At 36.9% G+C, this 24,603-nt stretch overlaps 2 protein-coding genes across 4 annotated transcripts in view; one reads left to right on the plus strand and one right to left on the minus strand.

Moving 5' to 3' along the window:
• Positions 1 to 24,603, minus strand: part of LOC137273405 (coiled-coil domain-containing protein 180-like) — a 92,750-nt gene that overhangs the window by 24,212 nt on the left and 43,935 nt on the right. The window lies entirely within an intron of this gene.
• Positions 9,707 to 18,027, plus strand: LOC137273409 (arrestin domain-containing protein 4-like). 3 transcript variants are annotated; one of them, XM_067806076.1, is made up of 2 exons: positions 9,707 to 10,118; positions 15,048 to 18,027. In XM_067806076.1, exon 2 carries the CDS (start codon positions 15,139 to 15,141, stop codon positions 16,321 to 16,323), a length of 1,185 nt encoding a protein of 394 aa, XP_067662177.1. In that variant the 5' UTR covers positions 9,707 to 10,118; positions 15,048 to 15,138; the 3' UTR covers positions 16,324 to 18,027. The 3 variants fall into 3 exon arrangements, with proteins under 3 accessions (XP_067662177.1, XP_067662178.1, XP_067662179.1); XM_067806077.1 differs by having other exon boundaries at positions 9,710 to 10,271; XM_067806078.1 differs by having other exon boundaries at positions 10,083 to 10,275.

Consider the following 24,603-nt stretch of genomic DNA (forward strand, 5'->3'; position numbering starts at 1 on the left):
AAATCATTTCAAACTATGAACTGAAGTGCCCAGATTGTTTCTGCCCATAGATCCCAGCTTTTAGGAGATAATCACTATCTGTCAAATGTTTGGTTTATTAAGCATTTGTTGATATGCAGTTTAATCTCATGAAACTGTTCCTGTCAAATGAACGTTTCCTTTTAATCATCTTCAGTTTTGACATAACGAGTATGGGTCAGTTTTGTTGCATATCAATGTTGACTTTTACTTACTCATACTAAGTAAGCCAAGTTTTACAATCAATAACCTGCTCGACAGCTACCCCAGGCTCCATGAAGTCTAGTGTTGACTTAATACATATTTAATTTTCAATAAGATAGCAAACATCACTGACAACATAATCGATGAAACATCAGCCATCAAACATTCTAATTCCAAGGTAAAACTGGTGCTCACAATGCCCAACAGGTTTGTATGCACTATGCAACAGTGCCTGCAAGTGTTGGAATTTTAACCAACATGTCAAACCATGGCTTGGATTCTGCATAAGGGAAATGAATGTGTCCTCAAACCAATTAGTACTGAACTAACAACACACAAACAGGAAGATTATTGCACAATGTCTCTCAGCATTTTGGATATCTAATCTGTACAATGCTTCAATGTGAGGCAGTGGTAGGGTTAGCATGAAATTCACATTCTGCAGGGCTCATCTGAATCCCACAAGTTACACACAGACTCGTATAATAGTGTAGGGTATAGGATTGATGAGCGTATGGAAACCTCCCATGTACTGATGACGTCTCAGTGTAACCTTTGTCCAGACATCTTGGCATCTAGAGGATCATGCATGGGGCTAAACAGCGTGTCTGCTAGTGTGAGATGAGTGGAATTTAGGAGGAAGGGTGAGATTTAATAACAACAAGATGACACAGTTGCATTAACTCCAATTTCAGTCGAAGTCAAACTTGTTGCCATGGAAACGCCAAAAGTACTTTATTCAGAATTCCAGAACTATCAAAAGGCACCAGTACACCACTAGACAAATCTAGGTGTCAAGCTTGGTGATAACATAATAAACGGTTTTAGAGTCCTGCTCCAGAAAAGATAAATGTGCACTTACGGACGGGGTCATGGCGCCATGCACATTACTATTCCTGGTCATAGAACACTATCGTACCTTCCAATACTTTTTCAATTCCCTGGGAATCATACAGGCATGCTGCCTGGTATAATAATAATAGCCATTTACAAAGCGCCTGCTTCCATGTACTTGTGCATGCTCAAAGCACTAACATGTTATCCCAGATAACCTAATCTGCCAGGTAGGCACTAAAAGGTAAACAGTCATAACGTTTATTCCACCGGGTACCCATTTAGTGCTGGGTGAACAGAGGCAAATTTGAATGAACTCACTTGCCTAAGGTGAGACCACATGTGTCAAGTGTTCTTCGAAGTAGGGCAGGACTGAAGTCCTTGAAAAACTCAGGAGTCAAGCTTCCAAACATGTTTACCCATCCAAGTACTCTCTGTGACCAACAGTGCTTAACCTGCACTTATTTGTGATATGGATTCCATGCACAGAGCCACACACACCATGATTACTTACTGATCATTACTTTACTTTTATTACTCACCCGAGTAAGATACTGCAGTGTTATATTCTTGTGACAATATTACACTAGTGTAATACCACTAGACATATCCCGTCTATGATGGTCTATTGCTATGACATCACAATACTAATACCTCTGTCACAATGGTATGAGGCCTTGCTAGACTCAAGGTAGGCAGTTTCTTTAAAAGTATGTTGGAGAGTAATAAACAGAATACTAAATTTGTTTCTTTGGAATACAATTTTTATCAAACTTTTGAAAGATTTAGTATCAAAATTGCATGTCTGATACCAAATCAATAACTTGTTTAATAAATATGGTACAACAAAGAAGGTTGTTTATACATGGAAGCTCTATATTCATGGACAGTGTTTCAGATACAACATCACTAATCACAAAATCTTGACTAGTGCTACCCTGTATATTTCCAGTGCTTGCATTCTGGGTAGATTTACACAAACTCCAACAATCTCAAATTACCTGACCTTGATTTCCTTTTGCCAGTTTGACTGGTTGCACAACTGACACCAATCAGAATGTGAGTCTCAAAACAGTGTCAGTGTTGCATTTGCTATATCAACAGCATGGCAGCCTGCCTCTTGATTATTAACAAGTTTATGAGAAATTCAATATTGAAAATGTCACTGACAGCTGAAATCTTAAAAAAGAACTTTGCTGCAATCCCTTATGTCAGTGTTTGATAAGTTTAAAATGGAAAATTGGTGTAGATGATTTGTGATCACAGGAACTGAGCTCTAGAGGACTATACAAACTGAGTTTCTATAGTTGTGTGCCTGTAGACTCATAGCCTGTCTCACAGTCCCTGAACCACACTATCTTCTCTACTGCCAAGCCCTGCCTGCAATGCTTAAAGGGGCACTGATGCGGAGCATTTTCCGTGGACTGGTGTAAACTTTTGTTATTGTTTTTCTCCCGTGAGTACCCGGATGATATCCCAGAATTCGTGACTGGTTCGTGACCTCTGCTGCGCAGTCCGTAAGCGCAATTGATAGTTTAATTATAGACAGATCAACTGAGGTGAAGTCAATTGTACTTCATTACAAATGTATTATGAAAACAAATGAAACACTTTGAAGGTTAATCATCTGCCAGTGGTAGAAATGGTAAAAAACTATTAGGACGGAAAAATAACGAAGCCAATGTACGTCTCTATATTTTGTCTCATAACCCTAATTAGTTTATTGTCATATTTGTATGATTCTGAAAATTAATAAAAGAACACACGATTTGCTTATACTCATAGTAAATTTCTAACATAACAGCAACATTTATACATTGTATAGATTGCCAACGTGGATCCTATTTCACATACATACGCGATCTAGTGTGTGTTTTCTGTCATACAGATTCTGCTGAATGCTACAACAAATAAATTAAAACAAAATGCAAACAATGAACGTAAAACAGACTAATTTTATAGCAACAGTGTCAGGCTACTACCTTGTTCAGGAATGTATCCATCAATATCCACGTAAAAGAAATCGTATTCCATTCATCTGCAGCTGGTAAATAATCCTGCTCTGTGTTGCGTGTCTTACAACTGTCTCATTTGCGAAAAAGTAACACATCGTTTCACGTCTTTCGTTGGTGAAAACTAGATAAACCTCTCATTGGTCTCCCAAGATAGCACACCTGGCAACTAATTGTATGATGTCCACTATTCTAAGTAATTTAGTTGACCAATATTGAGCAATCAATCAATCAACGCAAGGGTGGTTAATTCTTTGAAGGGAGGATGTTGTTTTTGCACTCACACTTTACGACAGGGTGTAGTCATCTACACACACTGCCTTTTGACAAATCCGCTAGAAGAACAAAAGTAATTAATCAATCAGTGTGTTATCGGTTAATCCTTTGATCGATGTTTGTTTTTGTAACTCAGGTGATAAACCCTCTTGCATCACTTACATGCACATATTACATAACATACAATACATTTGCCATTACAGACCTTAATTTATGATGTTGAGTATTTACTCCAAGCAGCAGAAATGCCAAATGGGAACCTTTGTTGAGTAACCGAAGTGGTGTTGCTACTAATTATACCTGTTATAAATTCATGAATTGACCATCAAGAGAATGATGACAAATAACACGTGTAGGTTTACACCATCAAACGCGAGTTACAGCAAGGAAGATGTAATCTCTGTGTCGCATGCAGCCTGAAAACACTTATGGGCCGAAACTGTTTTGAGGATACCAACGGAATTTCGTTACATAAGGAATACACACAGGCATTTGCTGTGTACTTTGGTAAATAAGTGAAATACGTTTTTTTTACGTAAGACAATTTTCAGATTTCTCTACCAAAGCCAAGGTCATCGTTTTTTTGTTTACGAATTCAAATAAATCAACTGTGTGTTTTATTATCATAAATAATAAACCATTGTAGCTACCATAGCTACCAAAATTTACGTATGCTATTTGCTATCACAGCTCAACCAACATCAAAAACTACCTAAATATAAAGCTTTGCAATCTTCCGTACTGAAACAAATGGGTTGCTACGTGCCTGTAGACATCATATTTTCAAGTAACATGATTAAATATAGAGGTTGAAAACACAGAAATAGGATCAAATTGGATCAGTAAGTATACCATCCAAGCATCCGAAAAGAACTACACTGCTGGGATATATGGTTACGATCAGACAAGGAATACCATGGATATTTTTAAACAAATGGCATATGATGGGCATCCGTCCTCCTGACTGTTTAAGTGAAGAAATTTTGCTAATATGGACAGGAGCCCAGTTCCTTTGTCCGTCACGGTCGAAGGAGTGGGCGCTGACCAATTTGCGGTCTGCTTTCGTAATTAGACCGTTGGCGAGAAGCATTATTCGCTCCGCATCAGTGCCCCTTTAAGCCCTGAATGAAGCAAGCCTAGATTTCCTCATGATCTCAATCTTTGGTATCCCTTGGGCTCCTTTTCAGTTTATATGGGTTTGCTTGTTTCTATCAAAAAGAAATATATTCAGAGACCAAACGTATGTCTGACTCTATAGAGAACCATGAGTCACTGACTGGTTTCTACAACTTTTGGGCAAATCCCTTTGATCTGCTAACCTGAAGCAGGGTTAACTGATAATCTCTGGCTGACCTGCTGGCGAACAAACATCATTCATGTCCACTCCTGTCATTCAAGGGCAAGGTGTATTGTGACCCCACATGTCCTTATTAGGACGTTATTCTCTGATTGCTCTCTTGTCAGCGTGGCATAGCAAAATATATGGTTAACTAAACTGTCCACATTTAGGTAATATTGTGTCTTGGTTGTAAATATACTCATGGAAACAAATAAGGGAACACATGAAAGTACAAGTGTTCCTTTATTTGTTTCCAGGTTTCTTCACAACCTGCATGAAATTCTGGAAATATATACAGGCACACTTGTACTGTCAAGTGTTGCATTATTTGTCTCTACGAGTCTATATATTTTCTTGACAACAGTGAGTGATTGAGTGATTGAGTGATTGAGTGAATGAGTGAGTGATTGAGTGATTGAGTGATTGAGTGAGATGGCAGAGACCCTTATAATGAGATATTGTGGGACAATTCAATAACTATTTGCAGAATCTGTGTACCTGAAGTATTTAATGTTGATCACATGCACATGAATACAACAGGGACAAATCAAAACCAAAAAACCCACAATTCCAGAGGCCAAAAGAAATCCTAACACATGCAGCACTCCTAACATAGCAAGTATGAAGAATAAATCATGTAGGCGTTAGTCAGGACATGTTATATAAAACAAACAAAGTGTGGTTTCTCAGATGACAAGATAGTGGCACAGTCATGTTTGCTGAGGAGCACTGAACAGGAAAGACTTACAACACATATCTTACAGTCAATAATGCCTATAACACACCTATGTGCACTTTACCCTGTATCATACCTACCTAGCATTTACCACCTGTAACACATTTACTGTGAGACAAACAGTCATAACACACCACATGTAACACAACTATCATTTACCTACCACATGTAACACAACTATCAGTTACCACATACAACACAGCTATCAGTTACCACATATAACACAGCTATCATTTACCACATGTAACACAACTATCAGTTACCACATGTAACACAACTATCAGTTACCACATGTAACACAACTATCATTTACCACATGTAACACAACTATCAGTTACCACATGTAACACAACTATCAGTTACCACATACAACACAGCTATCATTTACCACATGTAACACAACTATCAGTTACCACATGTAACACAGCTATCATTTACCACATGTAACACAGCTATCAGTTACCACATATAACACAGCTATCATTTACCACATGTAACACAGCTATCAGTTACCACATATAACACAGCTATCATTTACCACATGTAACACAACTATCAGTTACCACATGTAACACAACTATCAGTTACCACATGTAACACAACTATCATTTACCACATGTAACACAACTATCAGTTACCACATGTAACACAACTATCATTTACCACATACAACACAGCTATCATTTACCACATGTAACACAACTATCAGTTACCACATGTAACACAGCTATCATTTACCACATGTAACACAGCTATCAGTTACCACATATAACACAGCTATCATTTACCACATGTAACACAACTATCAGTTACCACATGTAACACAACTATCAGTTACCACATGTAACACAACTATCAGTTACCACATGTAACACAGCTATCATTTACCACATGTAACACAACTATCAGTCACCACATGTAACACAGCTATCAGTTACCACATGTAACACAACTGTCATTTATTACATGTAACACAACCATCATTTATTACATGTAACACAACTGTCATTTACCACACTCACCAACCATTTACTACATATAACCCACTTACCTAATGTTTACCATAATATAAAACACACATACCCTTGACTACATATAGCACATTCACCTAACATTTACTACATATAACACACATTTGTGACAACTCACTTATTATTTAAGTGAATCTGATGTAAGACACGCAACTTTCACTTCCTTAATGTAAGTATGACAGTTCACCAGTGATACTGAGGGTCTGGGTTTGCTGCCCACACTGATACAGTGTGTGAAGCCTGTTTTTGTTCACTAACAGTGATATTGCTGGAACACAGCCACAGTGGTAGAACACCATACTCGCTCTTCTTAAACACCACAAATAGTGCTTGATCATATCTATTTCTGAAATATTTCACTTTTCCTTACATTATGAAGTATAGAAATGAAGGGGTCATTAGGGTTCTATTGGCGGTCACCTGTGAAGATCCAGGTTAGATATTCAGTAACCATGTTTGTCGTAAGAGGCGACTAACAGGATCTGGGGCGGTATTCATAAAGCTTCTGAGAATTTTCTTAGTTTTTCACTTAAGTTTCCTTAATAAGTTAAAGGAAAATTCTTACTTTCTCTCTTAATCCAAACTAAGAAACAATCTTAGCTAAAAATGTTCTTACAACTTAATTAATTAACATCCTTCCTAATGTGGTTACATGATCCGCTATATTGGATAACTATGAACTTTCTAGTTAGGTGTCCTCATGAGGTTTCTTAAAGTTAAGAAGTGAACTAAGCACAAAATGACTTATCTAAGTTAAGAATGTTATGGAAACAAAGAATTCTTGGTGGATTTAAGAATTCTTAACTCTTAAGAAAATACCGCCCCTGGTGGTTAGGCTCACTGTCCTGGTCACCACATGTCATTGCACCCCAATTGTGAAGATCCATGGTCATGCTCTTGATCACTGGATTGTCTGGTCTAGGCTTGATCATTTACAGACTGCTGCCCTACATAGCTGGAATATTGCTGTGGGTGGCATAAACCTAACCTCACTCACTCTACTGGCGTTCAGCAATGGTACTGCCAGAAGTCTTTGACTATGTCATCATTACTGACAGCAAGGACTCCTGACAACTCGTCACTGATTGTGAGCTAGTTGTGGAGGCAGCCTCTAATACCATCACTGCTTAGAGACCAAGTCAGACTAGGGTGGAGGCAGGTAATTATCTAACACTAATTGCTTTCTACAGAAAAACTTACAAACAGACCCATATCATCATGTCTACTATATTTAGCCAGATCACATGACTTGTCCAGGGTTTGATTTTTTTTCACATCACCCGCGCTAAAAAAATGTGAATTTTAGAATTCAAATATTTTGTGCCATTGCAAAATATTTGCTAAGACAGTAATTAAGGCATAGAAAACAGACCTTATGGCTGTTCGTCTGAGTCAGTCTGTCTAATGTAAAATGTATCCATGGAAGAGTTTAAAAGTATGAAAGAAAGTCAACGGCTCCTTATCCTAACCTAATGTATAGAATTGTACAGATTTAAGACCTCCCTTGATTCAGAAACTTTTGCATCAGACTGGAAGGACTCGAGGACCCCGTAATTTCCAACCCTGGCAGGACCTTGCAGGACTCCACACCACTGGGGGATGATGCATAATAAATACTCTAACAAATAAACATATAAAGTTATTTTCTCCCTCCAGATTATAAGTGATAAGTCAGTCACATGTCTGATCCAGTAGATGCATCTCATAAATCACAAGTCATATTAGCTTACAAAGCAGTGTAAGTCCTTCGAACATCCTGCTGTCAAGGAAAGATGCACCTGTAGAAACCAAGACTTACAACTAGTCTTGGAAATGAACATATTTTACAGAAACATTGGTTCCTAAATTATTATCACAAAATGTAATGAAAAGAGGCCCAGGGACTTTCTTCATTTTCAGAAGGGGTGGCAGGAAAGCCTGAGTTCAATCCCCAACATGGGTACAATCTGTGAAACCCATTTCTGGTGTCACCCGTTGTGATAGTGCTTGAATATTGCTAGAAGCCACGTAAAGTCATAATTCACTCAATTAATTATTTTCAGAATTTGTGGCAATCTATACTTGAAAGATATGTGGGATGTATGTATTTTCACTACAACCAGACTGGAAGAAATCCAGGATTACTCTTGATGTTCTTGCATTGAATATTAAGTTTCTTGAACTTTTTGTAGTGTCAACAAGGTTCAGAGAAAGACATGGATTATTTGCAGAAGTTAGAAATGTGTTAAATTACTATCCATCAAACATGAGCTGATTTTATGAAATTTTTATTTGTTGCTATTTAAAGAAACATGCAATTTGATGTGAGCCAACTTGTAAAACCGATGATATTAGATCCTACTGCACTAAAGCTATGGAAATGAAATTTATATTTGGTTTAAACATTTTTATTTCCAAACGAGGAATCAGAATGGTAAACAAGTAGTATATTGCATATGCAAATCTGCTCCGGAGTACAAATGACTTAGACATAACAGTTGTGAGCAGGAAAGCATGCTAATAATAAACAATAAACAATAGCGTTCTGAAAAAGTAACAATCAAAAGTTGATAACATAGTCACGAATAACATTAGAATCATTACTGTCAAAAGATATTTGATCGTAAGTGCAATTTCGTTTTAACTTTTACAACACAAATCTGCCTGAGAGTACAATAAGAGAATGGACAGATTCTAATAATTCAAGATTATCTTTAGCAGATCCATTTGACTGGCAGTATGGTATTGATTTCATATCATATCCTTTGATACAGAAGTGCATTTTATGCCTTATGCCAGTGTAATTAATGCAGACAGATTCCACTGCATTAAAGCTAAGGAATTGAAATTTATATTTGTTGTTATTTAAAGAATAATTTGATGGGAACCCCATGATGTTAAAGGCAGATTCTACTGCATTAAAACCACTGATTACAGCCTACTGTTATATAAATATTTGAAAGGAGACAAATTAAATTTGCAGACAAGTTTGCAAATATAATTCATCTACCTTAAACAACTCTTCAAAATTTATTATATTTTCTGAAATGCATCAGCCTTTAATGACAAACATTCAAACATCTGAACATGGCTCAGTCAACAATTTAAGCAACTATTATGTAACCTCATTATTGAAGCCTCCTGAAAGACAGCTGATATCCCAAGCTTGGACTACAACATCAGTCAGGCTTGGAGTCACTCCTCCACAAGCCACATATAGTCTAGTCTCCTCCAATCAGGAGCCTTGATACACTTGTGCCAAACAGGTAGGTTCCTTGACAACACGTCAACTAACGAATGAATGGCTATGACAGAAGCACCAAGTCTGAAAATGATAGTTTGTGTTTGAAGCTTTTCAGCATTGTCATAGCAGCTGAAGTGCTTGTGAATGCTGGTTGATCTTGCGTCGAGGCTAGAGACTCTAACGAGATCAGGTGTGCACAGCTATTCATCCAGCCAGAGATCTTTCTTCACTGAGTTGGAAAAACAGGTTTTATGATCCCGAAATAGCGTGGGCAGACTGTACGGTCTTCTTTGCTTGACTGACGACCAAGTCCTCATAATGCAGGCTGACCCAGTATGGATGGGGTATCAGAGATTAGAATGAACCCTACCACGTAGTGAGCAACACCTTGTGAAATATAACCACCACCAAAGACAAGATTCTGGGAGAGAATACACTTGTTGAGGTACGTTGTGTATGTGAAATAGACGAGTGATAGGTACAAGTGTTTATTTCACAGAAGACATGGCAGGTAGTGGGTAGATGTCACCCCACCCCTTATTGAATAGAAAACTTGACAACTCATGCTGTACTCATACATGCCGGTTGAGACTGTCGGGTAGGTAAGTCTTCACTTCATATCAAGTGAAATATGTGTCGTAATGTCACGAATGTACAATGTTATTAGTTTTACTGCTGAAGTAAAATGTACTCATATATATGGTATAACAAGGTTGACAACCAGGTACATAGACAACTCAGGAAAGTCGGTTGCCATACCTGGATATTGTGAATTTCATTTCAGCAAAGCACAAAGGAAACTCTTCCACCATATATTCAATGACAACAACTTCATTTTGATGACAAATCCAATGTTTCTAACCGCTGTTTATTAATGTACAACACAATAGAGGATTTCAGATCAGTCTATTTTCTGGAACATTGATCATGATTCATTGTAATAATGAATATTTATGAAAAATGTGATATTAGAATAGAATAATGTCCTTCCACAAGTTGAAAATATCCAAATGTATTTTTTAGCTAGAAAAATAATTCCATTTCAGTATATTTTTATACCGTTATAGATATTGTTGGGCCATAGTGTGAAGGAGGCTTGTCTTCAAATGAAATGATTTTCTACTTTTCCCATTATGTTTTGCTAAGACATTTGATAATACCAGCCACTTAATAAACATCATGTTATTTTTATTAATTAATAACATATTTGAATTAGCTATGAATTAAATCATAAACCTAAAAGATCAACCCATAAAACAATGTGTCAGGAACAATTAGCACTCCTTCCCACCTATTAGATAAGAAAACTGGGAAAGACTCCCTCCCATCCCTCCGTATCCCCCATTAAATTTTATTCCAGTCAGTCATATATCCTGAATATGTACTCATAATCTGATAAGGATGAGGTTTAACATATTTCTTTAATTGTATCTGAACATTTTCAAAGACATGACCATGTCACTATACGAAATTTTTCTTCATTGTTAAAATTTAGGGGGGTATAGTCTTACCACAAACAGGAATAGTTAACAAACATGTTAAAACAGAAGGCAAATCATGTTGGCACAGATGTAGTAAAACCTGACATCATTTACATTTCAGGAACTCGTATAACAGGTTAGATTACCCAAACAAGTCACAATATATTTACATGATGCACCTTTTATGATGCATTGTGTTTTCTTGCCTAAAGGAACTTAAATATCAAGTCAGGTAAACAATCCTTTTGAAAATACATGTAATTTACACAACAGACCTGTTAGATATATAGTGTACAAAGGGCATGAGTTGAGACATGCGACATAGGTAACGGTGGCCTATTTCAACACACATTCTCAAGTTGTGTTTGAAGATGTGTCAGCTGATAACACAACCTGGTCCATTTACTAACCATCCTAATCTGAATTTTGGCCTCTGCTAAAACAGATCACGCCCACTTCTGATGTCCCCTGATATTATATTTTTTGAATATTGCTAAATTTGCATACCACCTCACTCTCTTCTTTGTCCCTACAACATACCCTCAACAAAATTAACTGGCTACATCATAATGTGGCAGCTGTCAGAGAGGTTTTTCGACAGGACAAATTAAGAAAGACTAATTGTTTTCTGAAATGTAAAGATGACCTGAATTCATTACAAATTAATCAGAGAGCTTCCATCTTCAGTGCAGACAAAGACTTGTTTCTTAATGTTCGCTTTCTTGCATGTTTCTGAATGATTCACAACTACCAATGTCAGGCTGAATTGGAACATAATATGCCTTGTTCGTTATCTATCATTCATTATTCATTGTACAAAGCTACCATGATCTGATTTGTTAAACAGTCTGGGTACAATGTTTTGTTAGTCCAGAACCTAGGTGATTCCTAGGTGCACTGAAATCATGAAAATATCCAATGCTTGAAGTTGAAGATGATGATGATGATGATGATGATGATGATGATGATGATGATGGTGATGATGATGATGGAGGAATTGAATAAAACTATTGCCTTGCCTAACCTTAAATCCAGCAAAACCGTCCATTTACTTGACCCATGAACAGCTGGGCTAACAACTTCAAGCCCCTAGCTGAGACGTGTCGATGTACAGTTCACATTTCACACACATGTACATCCCAGCTGCACAGCCCAAACACAATTTAATCAATCTGCACAATACCCCATATGAAATTTTTACAACCAAACATTATGTAAAATATACCATGTCAATAGGAAGGTGTTGAAACATTTATATAGTATATGTTGGAGCTATGACAATGTTTGCTGCAAAGTATGTGTTACAGTGTAAATACCAACAGAAATGTCGGTATCACATCACTGTCATCACCCAGTACCTATAATCTTTATAGAGATGAATGACAGTCAGCACTTTGATAGTCATCAATCAACACCAGGACTGACAAGTTTCTTATTGAAATTGGTGCAGGCAGCAAATAAAAGAACCATTCCTTCACCATGAATGATTATATTTCAATACTAACATTCACGTTCTTCTCATCGATTGTAGATGTAAATGGCTGGTGGCTAGATATTGACAATGTGCAATGTACACCTGATGGACAAGTGATGGAGCTGATCTCAGCCAGATTATTACAATATACTTCAACACCCGCCAGTGATGCAACACTTCCCCTAAGGCTGTCCCTGTGTTAATTGATATTCACAGACAATGAGAAGTGTTGATAACATTGTATTCCTATCACACAGCCAGGGCATGAAAAGAAATCTCATGTTGCACTTACTTACCTTGAATGAAGACATGTTATAGATGAGGCCATATTTGTTGATCTACTTGATACAACAGAAGTTCAAAAGCTAAATTCCGGATAGAAATCTATTAAGTACACTAATTTCAGAGCGAAAACAACTCCCAACATGAATTTTGAATAAAATGTACAACAAAATGGCTTGATTAAATCAACAGAATTTCTGATGACTGTGAAGACAAACGCCAAACCTCTGCCCATAGTTTTGATGCAACATATATAAAATTTCTTATGTAATGGTGTAGTCCTAACAATGGTAGACTGATGTTTTGTCTCTAAATAAATGTAATTTTGAAATTTATTTTAAACAGAAAAAAGGAACTCCATTAAGATTGTAGATTCAGAACCAGAGGATGCTTGCTTCATTTAGATTTATTACAGCAGGACTATATTGTATGGGTTCTGTGTCAGTCTATCGCACAAATAGTGACCATAATCGACCAAATCATTATTCACTATCATTTTCATAGGAAACTGTTTTCACATATTGCAAACTCCATCCCCACCCTTCTTGTCGGTGGCAGTTAGATAAATACAGTTTTGTATGGCAAGTTTTGTAAATGTGGTCACAACTTTCCACTGTGTCTCAATTCAAAGCAGACATGTTATAAAGTTTGTCAAAGTTGATACAAGTGAAGATATTACATATTCAATGTTAAGTCTGAAACACCTTTTGATTGAGTTTACCTGAGAAAACAGTACCAGGTGACCTGTAACCTATTGTCATGAGCCCACTAGACCGAGCACAGTGCACAAGCCTACACAATTGGTCAACACTAATAAGCCTTCTTCAAGTCATGATTTACTAGTTACATAGACAGCCTTTCTAAAGGTATTATGATTTCGAAATATTTCTCATGCTCTTTTAACCTTAATTCTTATCTTCAAACATCATAACAACAACAAACGCAGTTATATCTAATGGTTCTTAAAATACATCTTGCCAAAGAGAAAAACTTGAATATTTAATCATTTTAAAGGTGAGAAGTAATTCTGCCTTAACTGTTTGACAATTTTTTCATTTCTTTCCTGTATTAATCTTTTAGTTTTGGTCAACACTAACCAAAATTAAGAAGGTATTTATTTTTATCAACTTAAAAGTGCTATTTCTTCGAAAAAATGCACACATGTTTATAGAGGACAACACAATCGATATTGATTGAAACAGTCACATACATGAAGTAACCTATCTGTTCATCAGCAAATGTCAACAACAAGAAACAGCACCATCAGCAACCAAAGCAACTGAAACTTTTGTCCCTTTGTTATTGAAATTAGTATGCAATTCTGTCTCGAGGTCCCCATTAGGAGGTCATTACATTACATTTATTGATTGAGAGGCCCCAATGTAACCTAGTCTACTTTGTCTCGTTTAATCTAGGGAGGGAGAAAGTTGGTATTAATTAGTGAAGGATCAATGTATTTATTATTCATGTCCATCACTGCAGACTTTCAGGTACACTGAACATACCAGGTAAACGAGCTGGCTTTCAACAGACTTCCAGCTGGAAAGAGGTTCGAAACATGTTCAGTTTGTTGTTTGTGAGGGTACAGAATAAATCAAATCTTTGGATGAGGGATGAATTTTCATGTGTTTTGAACAAGAGTCAGAACATAGCCACACACTTTCAGCTGTTTGATTTGAGAATTTCAGCAATCACTCACTAATGTAACAGTCTGATTTTGATTCTATAACAGTGAATACATTCCTCTGGCAAACTGAAAATTTATGGTGGCAACTTCTTTGAGAGGCACTTTCAGAAGCTGGGACATACAACAGTGAAGAACATTTATGGATAACAACTTTTATTTCATGAGTGCGGCCATTTGACACAAGTTCCTGTAATGTCGTCATTCGTGCTTGATGAGGAACAAGAATCTGTATCGAAATTTTGTACTCATGAAATAAAAGAAATTGTTATCGAAGTTTGTTCAATTATTATCATCGCAAGTAATGGCTTGACAAAAAAGAACATGTCAATGTAAAAGGTTGTCAAGCTGTCATTAGAATATTATGAATGATAATGTTTCTGGGACTTATATTTAACAGCAAACCTGAACATTTCATCAACAAAATATTTGATAATGATATATCTATTCCAGATCTGGAGCCTGATGCTGTGATGCAGTTGAAGCAGGGCAAACTGCAAGCTTGACTCCGCATCCCACATTCGGATAAACCAACACATAAAACATGTCTGCCATTGAGCAGCTGTCAATCACACTGGAGCATGACATTGACGAGCAGTATCAGTACCAGCCTGGCGAGGTGGTGCGTGGCTCCATCTGTATCAAATCATCCAGACCCACCTTCATCAGGACGATATTCATCACAATAGTTGGGGAAGGCTCAGTTGGCTGGGACGATGAAAGTACTGGAGAGACGTACACCGCCAACGAAACATACATCAATGCATCTAAGGTTGTCATCGATGCTCGGGGAGGACGACCAAAAGGAATTCATGTTGGCAACAACGATTTTCCTTTCGCGTACCAGCTTCCTGAAAATCTCCCATCTTCATACATCGGAAAATATGGGAGTGTAACATACCTTTTGAAAGCAACAGTAAAGGGAGATAAGTCTATTGATCAAGCCATAACAAGTGAGCCATTTCTGTGTTTAAGGAGGAGTCCGTTGCCAGATTCCATAGAAATACCACTGGAGTTAGAACGGAATCAATGTTTCTGGGCTTCGTGCACATTCGGGAATGTTTATGTTCGAGCAGGACTCAACAAACAAGGTGGCGTTCCTGGAGAAGATTTGTTTGTTCACGCGGAAGTGAAAAACAAAAGTCGGCGCACGATCACAGCTATCCAGGCATCTATCATCATGCACAGCTCATACAATGCCAAGAAGTACACGACAAACTTTCGACAGATAGTCAACAAGAAACGTGATGAGTACGACCTAACGTACAATGATGGACGACGGTGGTCATATGTTCGTCTCACCGTTCCACCATACATCCCTGAATCAAACTTGGAATATTGCGATATTATCGACTTGTCGTATCTTTTCCAGTTTCGGGTGGAGCTGACAGGAGGAGTTGAGGTGAAGCTTGAAGCTCCTCTCCTGATCGGAGCTCACCCAGCAGGGTTGGAAATTCCAAAACAGGAGAAGCCAAATAACAACATCAATAGTCAGTGGACAGTGAAAATGAAGGGGGTTGTGCTGGACAATGTTGGTAATGGATTTGACGAACGTGACACGGTCAATGACTGGCATGGGGGAGTACCACCTGAGCTTCGAAGCGATGACAGGAGCGTCATCAACAATCCTCTGTTTCGTCATAATTCCTTCATGAATCGTGGTGGTCATGCTGGAATGAGGAATGCTCCAGAGGAACCACCCGAGATCATCGAGAACACCAAATTATGAAGATAGTTCTAGAAAGTACTAGTAAATACATGAGTATATCCTGTTTGGGGTTGCCACTGGTCAAAATATTTATTCTATGCAAATTTGTAGATAGAAAGTGGTTACAGAATTGAAGATGTCAGCTGTAGTTTTACTGTTATTTTACAACAATAACTTACCAAATAATTTGAATTAATTTTACAAATTGATTTTTATCCATGAATCGTCCTAAGAGAAATCCACAAAGACAAAGACGTTCTTGGTATAAACAAGGAATATGCACCTGTCAATCACAGACACCTCATTGACATTGATGAGCGTCTTGAAACAATCACATATCAATTTCATGTACATACTTTGACAGTTCCCTGTCAAGTATATGTTGTAAATATCACTGAAATGGATTAGCCTGTGTACAGGAATATATATTACCCAGTGACCATCAAGTGCAATGGACATACTTACATAGCTTGTCTATAGTATCATTAGGGGCTAGTATATATGTATAAATACTATTTTACAGCTATTTATCATATCAGTATTGGAAATCAAATGTCAATAAAGAATTTTACAAAATGATAATTATATGTTCAAGTAATCATGCATTTATCTGATACCTGTCAGCTTTAAAGCTATTTGAAAAGTACAAAACAGAGTTTGTTTTTGTTTTCAAGCATTTGATATGTTATATGACAATGACACTCTTCAGAGCCCATACTGATCGTCACACAAACATTCAAGCCCATTGAAAAAACTCTGTTTTCGAGGACTATTTTATTCTTACAGAACAGACCATTGAAAGTTGAGTATAAACTGTCACCTGATACTTCCAGCTATCATGGAGATATCAGCTGCTGGAAACCAGTTGCTCAATCTCGTCAGTGAAGTAATTAAAGAAATAAATACTGTAGCAAATTCTTGGCTGTGAGATATATCACGGTACACCCCATAATTTTTAAAAACAATTTTAACATCAAGACCTCTCCAAGTTTGCATGCTGTACATGTTGTTCAGTTTGGTAGAGCCTCACACATGCGTATGTATTGGATACCAAATGATAGTTTCAGATTTATGGCAGGTTTGTCAAGATTTTTGAAACATTCTCCAAATGATTCCATTTGTCAATAAGACCATAAACAGATGCATGTGGGAAATGATACAAATATGCCATTGATAGAGCTTTTCTTCTTCAGTTCAGAACTTGTACCACAATTACTTCCGAACTTCCTCAGTATCTGCATCAGCAACATATAGCGTGTTATATCAGACAGGATCTAACTGTGGATGTGAAACTGTCCAAAACATTGATCCAACTATGTCAAGTATTTTGTTTCCATGCTGCTTGAAAGTTCACATTAGTGATCCGTAATAATATTTTTTTTTAACTGTGGCACATTTTCTGTCAGTGACAAATGCTGAAATCACTTCATTTGTTGAACAAAAAAAATTGACATTGAAGAAGAAAATAAAGATGTGTAAAAGGATATTACTGGAGGTTGATTTTTTTATCACTTTAGACTATGTGAATTGCCACATAGCTGATGCTTCAGTGAGGATTCAGACTGGGAAGAAATAATAATTCCATGTGTCCTGATTTTGTTTGTCTTTCTGTAAATCACAACATGGAGTATCAGTAATCCAAATACTGCCATCTGTTACGAATTCTCTGTCACTTGGCCATATTTTAATTATTTGGTTTTGGTTTGATTGTAAAAAAAAGAAAAATATTAGGTCAGTGTAGGGAGTAAAAAAAAGGGACATGCAGGTGTAATTTGCACACTTGAATATATCATACACTGTAAACAGCCAAATTTTCGCGACTTTAATTTTCACGAACTTCACGTCAGACTTCATGACACGAGAATAAAAACATGCGATAACATAGATATATCAACAACTCTATTCAGGTAAGTCAACAATACAAAAACAATACAGGTGTCATTGCTCAATCACATGTCACCATTGGGATAACCTGGATTAACACGGCTCAATCACGTTCTCTTTTCATTGCTCTAACACCTCATTAAAAAGGATTAATTCTGAAATCTTTTACACTAATTTGTTGTTAGATCACTTTGCAAATCTGTTTATTTTATAACAGCTCAATAGTCACGCACCTGCATGTTGTGTAAAAACATTCAGAGACGCCCCTCTAACAAGATCACCTCGCGAAAATAGGAAGGCGCGAAAAGGTTTAGTGACCATCACTCGCAAAAATTTAAAGGCACAGAAATGAGACAGTTTACTGTATGCCAGAGCCAGCATGCCAGCCACTCTGTTTCAGGGAATATTTGAAAGGTATAATTTGCTATTTTTTATTTTTTCAAGTGATTCTTTTACTTTTTTTTATCAGTTTGGTGGCAAATAATGCAAAAAAATTGTTTACACAATTTTTAGTTTTTTCCCACTTTCTTCACAATTCAGGTTGGCAGATCCATAAACCAGGTAATAAAACAATAGGCCTTAACAAATATTTAAGCAGTATGGTACATCATATTGAAGCAGTCTGTGAATGTTTCATGACACGTTTCACCATATATTGATTCAGGATTTAATTCTGTATTGATATTCCCATTGGCCATAAACCACCTGATCACTGTATTACATACCTGCCTATCACAAAAGCAAATGTTAGATCTGATTTCATAACTCCATGCTGGATAGACCAGTTCGGCCAGTTCGACACAAACTGGTTGACAGCAACAACCTCTTGTTAGTTGGATGGAACATGAGAATGTCAGACAACAGTTCAATCGGTGTACCGAGACTGATGTACTTTGATATGAAGTCACGCCTAAGGCTGGGACATTGTGACACATTGTTGCTTATTTAGCTGTAAGTATAGAGTCATCTTTCCATCATATGAAACAATGAAAAACACTGAAAATGAATTCATCAACAGTGTTTTCACTTGAAAAACTTACTTGACAACCCCTCCCTCCACCCCTCCTAAAAAAAACCCTATAAAAATACAAAATAAAAAACAAAGCTGAAATTCTTTTGCTGTTCAATATACATTCAGTGAGTGAGTGAGTGAGTGAGTGAGTGGGTGGGTGGGTGGGTGGGTGTGTTGGGCTTCACACATTGTACATATGTGGGGAATCAGTAGGAACATGTTATGCTACTATTTCAGAACAGTTTAGTGACCAATTAGAATTGCATCAATATATCGCCGATTATTATGATGTCATTTAACTTTGCTCTTATCCATATTTGTTCATATTTGTGTGTGTTTAAATCACTGCAACCGAGCCTGAGCTGCGAATGAATAATCTGACAGAATCTTGATCCTGAGTTTAAATTAAAGTAGGTTTGATTATTATATGACACACTAATTTTTTTCTTAAAACTACCCAGAGTAGCTGATTCTCTATGATCAGTAGACAAAGAATTCCACAATCTTACAGTATCTGGGAGAAATGACTTAGCATAAATTGCACTTTTGCTATCGATAGTTTGGAGCTTCAAACGATCTCCAAAACTGAAGTTTGCTGTGTCAGATACCTTAGGAGGGACGAGATTGCTCAAATATTTTGGAGTGAAATTATTAACCATCTTATTGAAAAATGTTAGTTTTTGGATGTGTCTACGAGTACATAGTGGTTGGAAATTTGTCTCATCATAAATTTTCTTATGACTCGTACCGCGAACAGCACCGCAAATAGTTCTGAGTGCATCAAGATTAAGTTTTTCAAGTGTTAATGCTTGCTGTTTGGTACAGTTGTCCCAGATGTGACAACAGTAGTCGAAAATAGGCAAAATAAAACCTTATGAAATGAGATGTGATTTGGCTGAACAAGGAAGTAGCACTTAAAGAAATCAGTAATGCGAAAAAACAGAGAATCAAGAAGGACATAAGATTCACAGAACCTGTATATATTGGATCAGTATTGAACAATTTGCTGTGTCAGGTCATTACTCACAGGGAGAGTGCATTCTGTTTCTTTCTTTCAACCAAAGAGCTTGCACTACCCATGGCAGATATGAGACTGTGCATTGTATTGCATCACTATGCATTGTACTGCATCACTGTGAATTGTATTGCATCCCTGTGCATTGTACTGCATCACTGTGCATTGTATTGTATCCCTGTGCATTGTCCTGCATCACTGTACAGTGTCACAATTGTGGGTCAATGGATGGTGTCTTTGCAAAAAGTTGACCCCTAGGGTTGAGGGTGAAAATCCTTTGATGTGATACGTTGTTTTAGAATTGTTGTTTCATGGGATTTAAGTCTGTGAGTCACCCAAAGTTGAAACTGGGTGTGAAAAGTGATCACCAATTTTAGTATGCAGTCTGTTCATCTACTGGAATATTCTTGTTTAGTGACTTGACTCAGTGGCATTTATTTAGTCTGTTCTATCAACGCCACCTGTTAATCCAATCATATCACACACATAAGGCTGCATGACATATATTTCAAACATCATTTCCATCATGGCAAAAGCATGGCTACTGTGACCTCTCTCCTATGCAATTTACTGATGCGGCATCGCATTTATTTAAGTTAAATTAAAGTTATAACAGAGTGTCCATGATTTGTCCTGTGCAGATCCAGTATTATTTGTTATCTTATCTTATTGGCAGAGTTTAAATATTTTTATTTAGTTTACGATTTAGACCTGTACTGTTCCTAAATGACATTATAATTTCGCTATAATGTGTACAGCCGATACTGTTTAAATGTTACAGTTCCATTTACAATTTAGTGCTTTACTGTTAATAAATGCCTATATACTCCATCTGCTTCTTTGTCATTTCTGTTTCCTGTATAACCCATGTGACTGTAACACCAACTTAATCCCATTGTAACCAGTCAGTGGTGCACAGAGTCTGTCGGCGCCTTCCTTGCTATTTTGTTCTGACACGCTGTAGAAGGTCGATATTTTGGTAATGAACCCAATGGATTATCAACACCATTACCAACAATATAGACATATATTACCCATCAAAAGTTCAGAAGTGTAAATGTAGCCACTTACTTTAGGCAACTGTTCTAAACAGGATATTGAAAAATATTTCATTCCAGACCCAGGCCTTCCCACCAGTACTGGTATACTGTAATGTACTTTTAGCTTGGTTTGGTTGTTGTTTAACATTGTTCTCAGAAATATTCCAGTTATATGGCAACAGTCCATAAATAATCAAACCTGGACCAGACGATCTCTTGATCAACAGGATAAACATCAATCTATGCAGTATGGATACACTGATATGTGTCAACCATGTCAGTGAGCCTGACCACCAGATCCTGTTAGCCACCTCTTACAACAAGCATGGGTCACTGAAGATCAATTCTAACCCAGTTCTCCACAGGTTGTAATATGCTTTTAATACGATACTCAGTCAGCATTTATTCAGAGTGACATTATCTTGGTACAAGTTTTGTGATTATCTCTATGATTTAAGTTAAAATCTACACTGAAATTCATAAACAATGGATGTTTCCCCTTGCAATTGCTTGGCAAAACATCCTACTTTACATACTGTAAATTGTCTAAAGAAGAATTTAAAACTATCCAGTCTAATAAAAACATAAAGTTTAGGATTGTTGTATGTAAGAAATATGACCTGCATGTAGAGTTAGTGTCACTGTCAAACAGATTAGCTCCCAGTATGTAACAATACATTCCACATTACCATTTGTATTCTGTATCAAGGCCCCTTAAACATTGCTCAAAGTATTTTTGATCATATTTGATCATACACACATGGATGTACATACATACACCAATTCAACAACAATTTACAGTGAAGCTGAACAAAACAGATGCCTCTACCTCAATGTCACAGACCTTTTCTTCCATAATTTGGATAAAAAGCAAATAAAAAAAAATATAAAAGGCAAATAAAAAAATAATAATAAAAAAATAAATAAAAAAAATTCACAGTTCAACACAACTATGCAATATCTGTTGAGAAAGCAGGTTTTGGTGTTGGCTATTGACGTGTGGTGTTTCTTGACTGACAGCAATGTACGCATGTGACCACTAGCATGTCATTAATGTAAGGTGACACGTCACCGAGCTATGTGGGAACAATCTGAGAACACAGGTGCCTTATTTCATGTTGTTTACGTCCACTGGAGCAGGTGACATTGATGACTATAGCACCATTATTCACAATGCACTTTTTGTAGCCTGTTGTAGTGCAGAATTCAACTTAATGTGTACTTTAGCCAATATATATTACAATTCTGATGTTTCACTCTCTAGGACTGTGTGCTGCTGTGTAATCAGGGGGGTTACATATACATGTTCATATAAACATACATGTTCACTGAATAGGCCATTAAACTTACACTATTGTCTTGAAGTAAAGAAAACAAATTTATCATGTTGCTGCCTTTTTGCATGATTAGTGAGTGAGTGAGTGAGTGAGTGAGTGAGTGAGTGAGTGAGTGAGTGAGTGAGTGAGTGAGTGAGTGAGTGGGGCTTTACACCACTTTGGGCAATAATCAACAATATCAAGGCAGGGAGTGCCAGATTTTGGTCTTCACACATTGCACCCACGTGGGAAATCACCCCACCACCCCCTTTGTATGATTAGAAATGGCATATTGGACATCAACTGTTATCAGCATTGCTTCAGGCAACTATTTCCCACACTGCCCACATGTAGCATCTTTGTACACAGTTCATGCATATAAGGTATGATGTGTTTATGAAACTGATAATATTTCCAAACTGAAATCTTTTTACATTATTACACTTTTGATTTACATTATTTTCTTAATTTTCCAGATTCACATCTTTCAGGTTTACTCACTTCAATGTTGAAGATTGAAATAAAATCTGCTTAATTTTTGTGTAAACTTGCTGTTTAAGTATAAACATGATTACAGATCTAAATGATGAAACATGCTTCCACAAAACACAAGAAAGAAGTAAACAAGAAACAATAAAAACAATATAATGGGGTTTAGTTCAGTTTTCTTTCAGCATTTTTTACCTGGCAAAATACTGAAATTCATTAAAGTAATCAATTAAGCATTCAGAACAGAACTAGAATACATATTTCAACAGATAATATCAGACCAGGGACAGTCCTTGTAAACTGTATCCTTCAGGTCAGACACAGAGTGGTCTTTGCTTCAGCTGCTGACAGTAACCAGCCTGACAGTAGGATTATGTTTGGATACCAGCTTCCTCCATCACCTCGCGTAACTTCCTTCATCAACTGATGTAATGTCCTTCATCAACTCATGTAGGCCACAGATACTCTATTTAATGGATGCTACAGCTAGGGAGGGTATGGCTCCCATTCATGAACACCTTGAGAGATCACTGATTTTCAGCTGTCTATGCACATTATGTTATTTTGTCCTTTAAACTAAATTTAATCTGTGTCTGAGGACAGTCAAATTCTGGTATTCTTATGAACTTTTTTGAAGACTTGGGTGTTTTTTTTGTTGGTTGACATAAAAATGAAATAATTTGTGCTGCTCAATGCTGCACATTATAAGTAGCTGTGTCATCAGTCTGGAGGCCATGAATATACTAATGCTGTGTTAGGATATGTATTCAAGTGACAGGATTTCTGAATGTAGAAATTAATTTTACAGACTACCTAACAGGGAATAGTACCACTTGGATCAATCAGGTTTCTGGGTAAGTGAAACACTGGGAAAACTAACTATCAAACTGTTATAAAACAGGGACCCATTTCACAAAGCTGCCGTAAGCCTAAGATCTCGTAACTGTCTTGTAGCTGCTGTATTACAGTATAGGAGGTAAAATGGCTACAAGAAAACTTACAAGATCTTAGGTTTACAAGAGTTTTGTGAAACAGGGTCCTGAACTTTTGGTGACACAATATAATGTGATAAACATCAATAATGCACGCACAAGATTTTACATATACATAACATATAACAAATATTTGGTTTATTTGGACTTTCTGAAGACGAGCGTGGGTATTAATGAGCAATGAAACCTTGTTTTTATCTCCAGCTCTGCACCAACATCCTACAGCAATGAAGAATGGAAGAAAGCACATCTAGACACATTCTTCAGTCAGATTATATTACACATCATGGCCACTGTATCCTGAGGCAGATTTTCACCATCAGACATGCTCTTGCATTAGCGAAAATTCCTGACCTCTACTCAATTCTGCTGATCAGATGGAACACTGTCATACAAAACTGTATCAAAGTAGCCTGGCTCCAAGGCTGTACTGAATGCTCAGTACAGGATGTATAGTATTTCTATCCATTAAAGAGGCAAGTTTAGAAAAGATGACAGTATATGAGCTTGTTAGATACGTCCCCTGCCATGATATCGCTGGAATACTGCTAAA

Source organism: Haliotis asinina, chromosome 2 (assembly GCF_037392515.1).
Source record: "Haliotis asinina isolate JCU_RB_2024 chromosome 2, JCU_Hal_asi_v2, whole genome shotgun sequence".
NCBI lineage: Eukaryota > Metazoa > Mollusca > Gastropoda > Lepetellida > Haliotidae > Haliotis > Haliotis asinina.